Source organism: Podarcis vaucheri, assembly GCF_965113315.1.
Source record: "Podarcis vaucheri genome assembly, chromosome: 5".
Lineage (NCBI taxonomy): Eukaryota > Metazoa > Chordata > Lepidosauria > Squamata > Lacertidae > Podarcis > Podarcis vaucheri.
The window spans coordinates 10,288,486-10,300,937 of NC_138763.1; the positions used below are offsets into that span (position 1 = coordinate 10,288,486).

The 12,452-nt window shown below is 44.8% G+C and overlaps 1 protein-coding gene across 11 annotated transcripts in view; it reads right to left on the bottom strand.

Moving 5' to 3' along the window:
- The window catches only part of ATP11B (ATPase phospholipid transporting 11B (putative)), an 86,625-nt gene that overhangs the window by 31,114 nt on the left and 43,059 nt on the right, over positions 1-12,452 (bottom strand). For all 11 annotated transcript variants that reach the window (XR_014220093.1, XR_014220094.1, XM_082223945.1 and 8 more), the window contains exons 15-22: positions 12,189-12,257; positions 10,539-10,612; positions 10,289-10,392; positions 9,062-9,243; positions 7,555-7,758; positions 7,141-7,294; positions 3,824-3,926; positions 1,653-1,798 (exon numbers count right to left, since the gene is read on the bottom strand). Coding sequence is in view for 9 of the 11 variants with exons in the window: in XM_082223945.1 (XP_082080071.1) it covers positions 1,653-1,798; positions 3,824-3,926; positions 7,141-7,294; positions 7,555-7,758; positions 9,062-9,243; positions 10,289-10,392; positions 10,539-10,612; positions 12,189-12,257 (1,036 nt within the window). In the remaining 2 variants the exon portion in view is untranslated. The remainder of the gene's footprint in view (positions 1-1,652; positions 1,799-3,823; positions 3,927-7,140; positions 7,295-7,554; positions 7,759-9,061; positions 9,244-10,288; positions 10,393-10,538; positions 10,613-12,188; positions 12,258-12,452) is intronic.

Genomic DNA, 12,452 nt, shown 5'->3' on the forward strand with positions numbered 1-12,452 from the left:
AATTCAGGGTCAGGGTAATAAGATACAGCTAGCTAGGACACACTGGCTGGACTAAAAAGGAAAGTTCTAATGTGGGTAATATTCATGATACATTAAAATGCTCTCCTGTATCTCAGATACCATCGTTTCCATTACCAAATGAAGAATCTCAGGTCCCAAGTCTACACTAGAGTGAAGACTTAACAGCTCTGGCAATTATGGTTTACAAATAGAGAGCATGTGGACCCTACCTCCCCCCCCCCCCAGGGATCCCTCCTTCCTTGTCTATTGACCATGGTTTTTCATTATGTGTTCATCACATGGAAGCCACAGGTGCTACTGGAAGGAATTTTTTTATTTTGACTATGGCAGACCAACACGGCTACCTATCTACAAATGGAAGCCACAGTTACCTTATAAAACTAGGTAAAGTATGATCACATCTTGTGCACAATGAACTTGCACAATTTCAACCTTGTGTGGTTGAAGGCTGGCTGGCTCAAATCCTAAAAATTAATTGCACATAAGGCAGAGAGCTAAAAAGCTCCTTTTGCACTGGGTTTTCCCAGCATGGAAAGAGATGTTAAGCTCTCATACTTACTTCCTGGGCTCCAGGATGCTCTTGTGAGATTTTACAGGAACTCAGATGGCCCTGTGAGATCTTGCGAGAGCATCCCAGAGCCTGGAAAGCAAGCTGGCAAGCTCTCTGCCTTGCCTGGAAGGTAAGGTTCACCATATGGGGGTGTTGGTTACAGATAGGTAGCCGTGTTGGTCTGCCATAGTCAAAATAAAAAAATTCTTCCAGTGGCACCTTAAAGACCAACTAAGTTAGTTCTTGGTATGAGCTTTCGTGTGCATGCACACTTCTTCAGATACACTGAAACAGAAGTTGCCAGATCCTTCTATATAGTGAGAAGGTGGGGAGGGGTATTACTCAGAAGGGTGGTGGGAATGGGAGATTAGCAGATAGCTGAGATGAGCCTGTTGACGACTCTTAACGACTGCAATAGGTCTTACAGGAAAAGGCAAGGGGTGAGAAGGTGAAAAATGGCTTAGTCATGTATAATGAGATAAGAATCCAATGTCTTTGTTCATATGGGGGTGGTTCAAGTATATACACATTTTTTGCGTAGATGTGCCATCCCTGGAATGTAACCCCCTACCCATGACACAATACTACTGTACTGAAACTACCTGGTTTGCAAACCATGCCATTTAAATGACAATCATTTTCAGCTCGAATCCCAAGTTAAGGGAAGGGAAGTTACCATACTCTTATCCCATCTGCAAACCCCAAAAGGCCTATCTGGAAGACCAGAGGGCGTTCTTGAGGAATGCAGGATGGAGCAAAAGAAGAAGAAGAAGAAACAGGAAAATTCCCTTCTCTAACGTAAGAAAGTTCCAGACTGAGCTCTGCCAATAAATGTTAAGAATGCAAAGTACCATGCTGAAGACAATTCCATATTATAGCTTTGAATGATGTGTGTGGCAATGCAGGGTCCTTAAAAGACCAGCAGTAGATAACTTCTGAAGTTATGTGTTTGGTTAACTGAGGTCCTGTTTAGGCATTTCTGAATGTTCTTCCACCTGGTGCAGTTAACCTTAAGGAAGTACCATCAGAACAAAATGTTTCTAGCAACAGAAAGATGCAGTCATGATCTGCAGGAACTTACCTTGTAAAAAAAGTACTGTACAAGGGTTGCTATTCTAATATAATAAAGGTGGCCGTGGACCAAAAGTAATTTGGAAAGAAATTTAAATCTTGCAATTGCATAGTCACTGTTTCTTACAGCTTGTCTTCCTTCTTTACCCATAATACCTGTAATATATGGAGAAGAAAAGAAAAATTAAGGTGAATTTATCACCTGCCCCCAAGGCATGCAAAAATCAAAGGCAGTGGCCTGAAACACAATAAAACTAACACAAGCAACTGGAAAAAAATGACTAGAAGAGAGGTCTTGCACGTGTAAGGCTGTGTTGTTGTTGTTGTTGTTGTCGTCGTCTAGTCTGGGGCTTTTAATAACAACAAGCCCAATAATGCTCAGTTCCGTACTGCAGGAATGAACTCAATTCATGTAGCACAAGTTTCTAAAAAAATCACTTGCCTGTTGGTTTGGATTAGAAATAAAAAGGCCACATGTAATTAGCATCACTGTGTGAGAGCAAGGTGAATAAAAATGAAGGCTTCTAATTTTTGCAAGAAAATACTGGCGTAGTATTTTCCCTGTGTAAATGGTCTTCTAGAACAGATTCTGCCCAACTCTATGCACTCTTACAGATGCTGTAGTGCTACAGAAAAGGGCTGGTGCTCAGCACCTCCTTCTGGCATTCTGAATTGTTGCGAGTGTGTATTGAATTGTATTAATTCATCAATGGGGTTTTTTGTTGCTTTATTTGTATGCTACTGCATTTTTGATACTATTGTAGGGATTGTGATGTTTGCTAATTTTCAATGTCATTGCCATTATTGTGAGCTGCTTTGAGCACAATCCAAAGGTTAAATCAATGGAGTGGAAAGCAAGCTAAGCGTCTACAAAGTAAGGACACACAAACTCAAGTCCCACGTATGCTCCCCCCCCCCCCGCTTCTTTACATAGGTATTTCCCCTATTTTCTTTTTGGCGCCAGGAACTTGGAAGGTCAATGGAAGGGCTGCTTCTGCAGACTGGCATTTTCACCATCTGCTAGCCCTTTCCGTCATGTCCCTCTGGGAGAACCTGGACTGGGTCATATATTCCTGGGGATCAGAAGACACTGCCTCCCCCCCCCCCCCAGCATATCCTCCTTCCTCAGACAAAATAAAAAAATTCCTTCCAGTAGCACCTTAAAGACCAACTAAGTTAGTTCTTGGTATGAGCTTTCGTGTGCATGCACACTTCTTCAGATACAGTGAAACAGAAGTTGCCAGATCCTTCTATATAGTGAGAAGGTGGGGAGGGGTATTAACTCAGAAGGGTGGTGGGAATGGGAGATTGGCAGATAGCTGAGATGAGCCTGTTGATGACTCTTAACGACTGCAATAGGTCTTGCAGGAAAAGGCAAGGGGTGAGAAGGTGAAAAATGGCTTAGTCATGTATAATGAGATAAGAATCCAATGTCTCTGTTCAGACCAGGTCTCTCCATGGTTTTGAGTTTGGTAATGAGTTGCAATTCAGCAGCTTCTCTTTCCAGTCTATTTCTGAAATTCCTTTGTAGTAAAACAGCTACTTTGAGATCTTGTATAGAATGTCCTGGGAGATTGAAGTGTTCTCCTACTGGTTTCTCTGTTTTGTGATTCTTGATGTCAGATTTACGTCTGTTTATTCTCCCTTTCCCACCACCCTTCTGAGTAATACCCCTCCCCACCTTCTCACTATATAGAAGGATCTGGCAGCTTCTGTTTCAGTGTATCTGAAGAAGTGTGCATGCACACGAAAGCTCATACCAAGAACTAACTTAGTTAGTCTTTAAGGTGCTACTGGAAGGAATTTTTTTATTTTGACTATGGCAGACCAACACGGCTACCTATCTGTAACTCCTTCCTCAGCTGGGTGCCCTCTGGATGTTTTGCGCTACAACTCCCATCAGCCCAAGCCAGACACCAGGCTGAGGAAGGCTGTTCTAAACTATATCATACCTTTGCTTTAAAAATTGTAAGCCTCTTTAGAAGAAAACCTTGGCTAAAAGGGAGCTATAAATACATTTTTATATGTCATCCGTGTGCAGACAGAGTCTCTTGTTTATCCCCCAGGTCTTTCGTGCACAGAGCAGATACGTATCATAACTCCGCTTATTGAATGCAAGGAGACTCTGAAGACTCCAAAACAAAAAACCTAGATAGAACTGCACAACAAGAAGGCTCTTACCTATCCCAACATGAGCTTCCTGTATCATGCTCACATCATTAGCTCCATCTCCTATAGCTAACGTGATAGGCTTCTCTGGAGAGGTTTTCAACAGCCGCACAACCTGTACAGAAAAAAAGGGTTTTAAAAAAATGGAACCCCAAGTACTGCCTTTTGGGGTAGTTGTTTTTTTGGAGCTGCTCAAATACAAAATGCCATTAGCAATGTCAGTACGCAGGACAGTAATTAAGAATCCACCAAAGCTTGCATACATTAAAAAAATAAACACTTTAAGCTTCTTGGGGTAAGGACCTACCACCTCTGTTCTCCAGATGCAGATTAAGGGAGTAATGTATTCTTGGATGGTAGCTGGAAGTCAAATTTTTGATGCCTAGAGTAAGAATGTGGACTGTAATGTTTTCGCATGTTTCAGGCTTGCTCTATAACCATTCAAGTGTGAGAGACTACATCAGTATAGAGTACTTGAATGGGAGATAGGAAGGGCGTGGCTATGCTGCTGTTTGACTCTCAACCAGTCCATTAAAGGTAAAGGGACCCCTGACCATTAGGTCCAGTTGTGGCCGACTCTGGGGTTGTGGCGCTCATCTCACTTTATTGGCCGAGGGAGCCGGTGTACAGCTTCCGGGTCATGTGGCCAGCATGACTAAGCTGCTTCTGGCAAACCAGAGCAGCACACGGAAATGCTGTTTACTTTCCCTCCAGAGCTGTACCTATTTATCTACTTGCACATGCTTTCGAACTGCTAGGTTGGCAGGAGCAGGGACCGAGCAACGGGAGCTCACCCCGTCAGGGGCGCCGACTTATAAAAAATATTGGGGGGGCCCATACCGGGGTTCTGCCGCTGGTTCGCTCGGGTAGCCGGGAGAACGCAGTTCGAGGTGGCTGTGTTGGGGAGAGACCCTCGCTCAGGGCGCCACTAGACTTGGCGGCCGGCGGCCTATCTGGGGGGTTTTGGAGCGTATTTCGGCGGAGCGATTGGGGAGGAGGGGGCTTGTTGCCGGATTCTTCAGCTGAGCCGGAGATCCGCTGCTGGGGGTCCCTGGGCCGAGTTGTGAGCATGGCCTGCTGAAGGGAGATCCAGCCGATTGCGCGACGGGGACGGCCGGGGCTCTCCGGCTAGGGCGCGCGGCTGGCTGGCTGGCGAGGGAGCAGGTGGGGAGGAGGCGGGGGTCCTCACTCTCTTAGGAAACGCACCCGCGCGCCCGATTGCCACGAAGTCCGAAGGGTGCGTGTGTGGAATTAAAAAGCAAAAACGAGATACGGGCAGGGCAGGCAAAGAGTTTTCTGCAAGAGGATGGAGGGCAGGTTGAAGAGAAAATCACTCAGGATGAGACAGTCAAATCAGCCATGATAAAATGGGCTCAGGATATTGGGTATAACATCATGTTTGAGGACTGGGAAAGGTTATGGACCACCGGAATGAAATTCACGGCATGTAATGCCTTGAAGGAAAATATTATGAAAATGATTTATAGGTGGTACATGACCCCAGTCAAGCTTGCAAAAATATATCACCTGTCTGATAATAAATGTTGGAAATGTAAGGAGGCTGAAGGGACATTCTTTCACCTCTGGTGGACTTTTCCAAAAGTGAAGGCCTTCTGGGAAATGATCTATAATGAGTTTAAAAAGGTATTTAAGTATACCTTTCCCAAGAAACCAGAGGCCTTCCTCTTGGGCATTGTTGGCCAGAAAGTGTTAAAGAAGGATAGAACTTTCTTTATGTATGCAACTACAGCAGCAAGAATACTTATCGCAAAATATTGGAAGACACAAGATTTGCCCACACTGGAAGAGTGGCAGACGCAATTGATGGACTACATGGAACTGGCTGAAATGACTGGCAGAATCCGAGATTTGGGAGAAGAAACAACGGAAGAGGACTGGAAAAAATTTAAGGACTATTTACAAAAACAATATAAGTTGTATGAATGTTAAAAATTTACACGATTCGGAAACTATAGCTTCAGCAATTAGATTTGGGAAACAGGAAATTATATTTTAAGTAAGAAAAGGTCAAAATCTAAGGTAATACTATGTTTAATTTAAGATATAAGTAACTGATGAAAAGTATGTTAAATTTAGAGGTATAGTATTTGAAAAGTACAAAATAAGGTACGAAACAAGGTAATAATTTGCTGATATCTTTATTATAAAGAATGCAGGGTAAGGGAGATGCGAGGAAGTCCAGTTAGTTATATAAAAAATGTGTTGCATGGTTGGTTTTCTTTTCTTCTTTTTCTTCTTTTCTTTTTCTTGTTCTTTTACTTTTTTCTTCAGTGTATGTTTCTAACTTTGTATTTGAAAACTTAATAAAATATTTATAAAAAAAGAAGAAGAGAAAATCCTTTCGCTTTTCTGGGGCGCAGGGAAGTCTCAGAGCCGGAGGTTGGGGAAGGGACCCCCTTTGCTCTGCCCTCTTCTCCCGTCTTACATTCGCATGGGGGTCCCCGCCTGAGCTTGCCTGGCCACCGGGCCACACAAGGGCCGCGCTCTACGCGGTGCACCTTGCTAGCCGCGCAGCTGTCCTCCGCGGCTGTGGAGGGGCTCTGCGCCGGTGCCCAGCCCCTCTGGGCGCCCGCTGCGCTGCCAATGACAAGCGGGCGACGTCGCGGGCGGGGAAGGCGTCGCTTTCTTTCCCGATCCTTCATCCTCCCAGTCTTCCAGCCCTTTTTTGGGTTGGAAGCTCGTCTCGTTCGCCCTTCTCCTTTCTTCACCCTGCGCGCAATTTTCCTCCCTCGTCTCCCTCCCCATTTCTCCTTCCTTCCTTCCTGACTGACGGGCTCGGGCTTTGGCTCGGGCTTTGGCTCGGGCTCCAGCTCGGGCAGCCACAGCGTCGGCGGTGTTGGCGATCGGCGGCGCGGGGGGATGGCCCTCCCGGGGGAGCCGACGCTGCTCAATGGGGTTGCCAAGGAGACAGGCCGGCCGTCCCCCTGCCCCGGCCCGGCGCCCCCCGCCGCGCCGGTGCCCGTTATCGAGCTGGTGCGCGCCGGGCGCCCTATAAAAGCCGCGGACGCGCCCACCGCCGCCCGAGATTATTGGGGGGGCTGAGCCCCCCCAAACGAATTTTTGAGGGGGCTCGGGCCCCCTCAAGCCCCATGGAGTCGGCGCATATGCACCCCGTCACGGGGATTCGAACCGCCAACCTTCTGATCGGCAAGTCCTAGGCTCTGTGGTTTAACCCACAGCGCCACCCGCGTTCCCAAACCAGTCCATTAGCAAGGCATTAAATAAATAACAGAGGATGCTACAAGTGTTGAGGGCGCCTCCACACCAGATTGTGGCTGCTAGATGACCCTGCAACATGAGCAAATTACCTTTGCTTTCTGCAGAGGCGCCATGCGACAGCACAGGACAGCAGAGCAATTTCTGCAGACTTCCATGAAGAGCTTCTCGTGCTGCCTGAGTGCGAGGGAGAGGCTTGTCCCGTCCACCACCAGCCCATGCTGGATTACATGGTCCTCCTCTATTCTAACAAGGGAAGGAGGAAATGTTACTGCTTGCACTCCATTCCTAACCCCCACCCCTTTTTGCTGAAGTCCAAATCCTCAAAAGAACCCGAAGGACAAAGATTCCCTCTCCCTTCCCAAAGCAACAGGCTAGGTAGCATCAGGTGAAGAGTCATGCAGCAAAGATGGGAGATGCAAAGCGACTGGCTTATTTATGTATCGACAGAGTTCTGCATTAAGAGCTGTTAACGTTATCCACCCAGACACAGCACAGCATTTTACCTTCTGGCTAGCTGCCTCAGCTGCTCTGCACATGTACTGTCTGATTTGTGTTGCACAAGTTCCAGGATGTTCATGGTTCTATGGAAGTGTCCGCAAGATAAACTGACACTGACAGCGGTTTCGTGCTTGTCGCCAGTGAGCACCCACACTTTAATACCTGCCAGTCGGAGCGCTTCTATGGTTTCCTGGACTTTGTCTTGGAGTCTGAAAGTAAAACAAGCCATTCTCGTCAACAATGCTACAACTGATTTGTTTATGATTACAATGTGTCTCCCTGTGCTTGATTTAGTCTGGTTTTGCTAAAGAAGCCCTGTTCTCAAATCACCGGAAGAGTTATTCTAGAAATGCTCTGGCTTCTGAGATTATCCTATCCACAGTCTGCACACTCTCAAGCATGCCTTTTCCTACCACAAATGTTTAAAAACCCTCCACAAATTCTCATTACGCTGAATTCCAGTTTTAATACCAAGTTCAGTGTTTTGTTTCAGGCCCCAGTAGAGCGCAGGTGGCGCTGTGGTGTAAACCACTGAGCCTTGGGCTTGCCGATCAGAAGGTAGGCGGTTTGAATCCCCATGAAGGGGTGAGCTCCCACTGCTTAGTCCCAGCTCCTGCCAACTTAGCAGTTCGAAAGCACGTCAAAGTGCAAGTAGATACATAGGTACCTTCTCCAGCGGGAAGGTAAACGGCGTTTCTGTGCACTGCTCTGGTTTCACCAGAAGCGGCTTAGTCATGCAGGCCGCATGACCCGGAAAAACTGTCTGTGGACAAACGCCGGCTTCCTCGGCCAGTAAAGCGAGATGAGTGCCGCAACCCCAGAGTCGTTTCCAACTGGATTTAACTGTCAGGGGTCCTTTACCTTTCACTGGTAGAGCTTATAATGCATATTATGTATGTATATTATGTATATAATACCTGCACTAGCTTCAAGAGGCACCCATTATCTTAGGTTACTACACCAAGCCTTTACACACCTCCCTTTTAAACATTTGTATTTGGTAACATACTTCACCAAATTCAATGAATGCTCATGCCTGCTACCGAAGTGGTCAGAGGACAATCCCAAGGAGGACTATTGCCAGGCGTTTTTTCTAGTGTCAGGCTGGCTGGCATAAGGTATATAGCACAGCCACACAATTACGATTTTCCAGCCACTGAACACCCAAGGTTTTGATGCCGAGAGCATTGATTTCAGCCCAATACGTAGAAACTGCATGCTGCCTATTCACTTCCCATGACAGTATGGAGTTTAGAGCGAAGTTACTGCACTTGCAACTACAGGTGCAATGGCCCTGACTGTACTCTCTTGCATTCTGAGAGGGTGAGAAGCATCACAGACTCTGGCTACTTCCACACAGCTTATCATGTGATTGAGGGGTGGGATATATGCTCAGATCACCCCCACAGGAAGGGAACCAATTCCCAATTTGCATGGAACAGATTAATTTGCAAGCTGCCCTGCAGTGGGCAGAAGTCCCACATCCGAATAATTAGTTCAGGTAGTACATACTTGTCTTCCACTCCTGTAGCTCCAAGTAGTTCCAGGTCATTTTCTATAAAGTTATACACCTCCGACAATCGCTCTTCCCGCTGTTGTAAAGCGGTTTTTGCCTCAAAAAGGCGTTTTTCGACTTCCTGATACTCCTTAGCGGTGAATTTTCTGTAAGCTACACACAGAGTTCTTAATCCTTTCTGTGAAAAGGCAAAAAGGGTTACTTCAGCATTAGATAGCTGACATCCATCAGATTTCTAAATGATTTACTGTTTATTTACAAGCTGGGCGGTGACCCATTCTCTACTTTACTCTCTTTCATGTATTTTGCTTTAGTTCCGTTTGCCATGTGGTGTTAAATGAGATCTTGTACGTGGCATATATTTTATATGCGTTTGTGGTACAGAAATAAATAAATCACTGACACCCAGAGGCCTGTTGTTGCCCCATATCTTGCAATAAACAAAATGAAGAGAAAGGGTAGGAAGAGCGCCTGAAGGACAAAAGCAATGCAAAAACCAATTCCACAATACAACTGGTTGACCATAATCTGCAGGTGCTCAGGACAAGGCAGCTTTCATTCTATTATTATTCAGATTCAAAAAAGGGATAGCCCCCGTCTCACTGCTCTGGCCTCTCGCAAGGGAGGGGCACTTTTTCAAGGCGTTCACATCACGGGAATGACAGTGGCCATAGAAGCCTATCAGCAGGGAGTAGCTGACACAAATTCAACTTTCACTCAACCCTGCCTGGGTGTGTGAGCTGACAAGCCCCTGAAGGAGACAGCAAGGGGCGGGGAATCCCCCATGTATGAATCAAGTTACAGGGAACCAGGCAGAGGGCCTTCTCGGTAGTGACGCCCTCCCTGTGGAACACCCTCCCACCAGATGTCAAAGAGAACAACAACTACCAGCCTTTTAGAAGACATCTGAAGGCAGCCCTGTTTAGGGAAGCTTTTAATGTTTGATGTATCACGGTATTTTAATATTTTTTTTGAAGCCGCCCAGAGTGGCTGGGGAAGCCCAGCCGGATGGGCGGGGTATAAATAAATAAATAAAATAATAGTAATAATAATAATAATAATAATCAGCTCTTAGACCCACATTGAACAGTCATCAATCTTCTGTATCCATAAGTCATCTGTGTCAACCACAGCACTAACTGGTTCTCAACTTTGGCAGAAGTTTTACGTAGATCTACTAGCAAATTTGAAAGAAAAGCAAAAAAAAACCCACTTCTACATACCAAAGCAAATTCATCCACATGAATTCTGGTTTTTTCTACCTCTCCACTTGTACTGCGAGGAAGAATAACGGATTCTGCACCTTTGGTGAATAAGAGCTTCTCACCTGCAAAGGATTTAAGTGTAAATCATGTTTACAGTTCATAGTAACCTGTTCAGCATCCAGAAGAGTCCCCAACAAGGAAGCTGATTTAGGAATTTTTGGTTTAAGAAGCAAGGTAAGGAGCAATAAATATGCATGATGTTTCTTACCTGATGGGCTTTCTACAATTACGCTCATTCTTCTGCGATTTGCATCAAACTCCAAAACATGTAGTAATTTGTACCTTCAAAAGGAAAAGATCATGTTTACAGTATGTATTAAAAAACTGAAGGCAAAAATATCAATACAGTATTACTTGTAAAACCTAACGAAGAGTCTTGTAGCACCTTAAAGACTTAACAAATCTATTATGGCACAAGTTTTTACGGACCGTACCATAATAAGTTTGTTAGTTACTTAAGGTACTCAAGACTCTTGCTGTTTGCTGCCCAAAACTAAGGCAGCTACTCCTCTAGAAATTGTTGAATCTAAAGAACCACAAGAGAGCTACAGAAAACTACATGCCTGCTGTTGTACTGATGAGGCTGGAGAAAAGAAGCAGCATTCTCCCAGCTCAGACACTGGGTGGCTGCAGGAACAGGGAGCAGCTTTTAACCGAGACTCAAGGGGCATCTGAGACTCAAATGGCAGGTGGAGAAAAAGGGAATGCGTGTACAGAAACAAGCATGTTTCTAGATATAATCCTTCTACCAAAGCTCTTCCATTTATCTAGTCTACGTTCCTTGTGTTTTCAGAATTCCTTTCCTTTGGAGGAACTCAATTTAGGACCACACACTTCTCTTCATTGTATATTAGAATATACACTTTGAACAAACAGAATGCTCGCTACATATTTATCCGAACGTGTTTTAAAACACTAGAATGTTTTAAAGCTGTGACCTGCCAAGCGACAGTTAAAAGCAACAAGCTTCTCGTTCGTGGCTTATGAAGAGCCACTGCCAATCAGACAAGAAGACCGACATACAGCTATCATATTTTCAAGCAAACATATTATATAATTGGCATTCCCCCCCCACCTCATGCAGTTGCAATGTATCATAGATAATGACTAAATAAGCTAACTATGGTGTAGATATTGCAAGCAAATCTGCCTTCAGGCCTGCCTCCATTTGTCATTTATGAATAATATGACATAACTGGACAAACTGATCAATAGGCATAATAAGTCCAACCAATGGTCCATCTAACTAAGTCTTGTTTAACTTCCACCCTAATATATAAGAATCTATAACTGGAAATGCCAGAGACTGAACTTAGGAGCCCAATGAGTTTCCAGTTAAACTTGAAAATGGAAAGCGTATTGCTGGTGGTCAACAAAGACTCTCTCAAGGCAATTTTTTTTTAAAAAAATGTAATATAAACATTGTCAACTGGGAAACACTGGCCTGCAAGCTCTCCAGTTGGAGAACAGCCTTTACCAAAGGTGTCATGGGCTTTGAAGATGCTCGAAGTCAGGAAAGGGAGAAATGTACTAAGGCGGTGGCACGCTTGGCAAACCCTCACTGTGATCAACTCCCACCTGGAAACCTATGTCCCCAATGTGGAAGGATGTGTGGATCCAGAACTGGCCTCCACAGTCACTTACGGAATCACTGTTAAAACCGTGTTTATGAAAGACAATCTTACTCAGCTTCGAGTGATTGCCAAAGAGAGTTCTCCTCTGAGATTAAAGGCAAGCCAATTAAACTGCTTTTTGCTAAGAGGGCATAATGCCGATTGGTTTGATGTATCAACACTGATTGAGACACCTTACAGAATCTTAGCGGTCTGAGAAACATTATTACTGCTTAATTACTAACCTTTCTGGCTTTCCACAGCTTTTAAGCTCCATACTTTCTGCGCTTGCTCCAGTAAACACAACACCAACCCTTAAAAATTTGGAAGAAAGAAGTCAGTTTAAAAAAGTGTCCCCATGAAAACAATTTGCTTGGATAATACCAAAAAGTATACTGCCCCGCTCCAGCAGGAAGAATTATCTTAGAAATAAAACAATATTTTAAAGAAGAATTAAAGTCATTGTACAAGAAATCGTGATTCCAGACATAGAGCTAATCGTTAATACT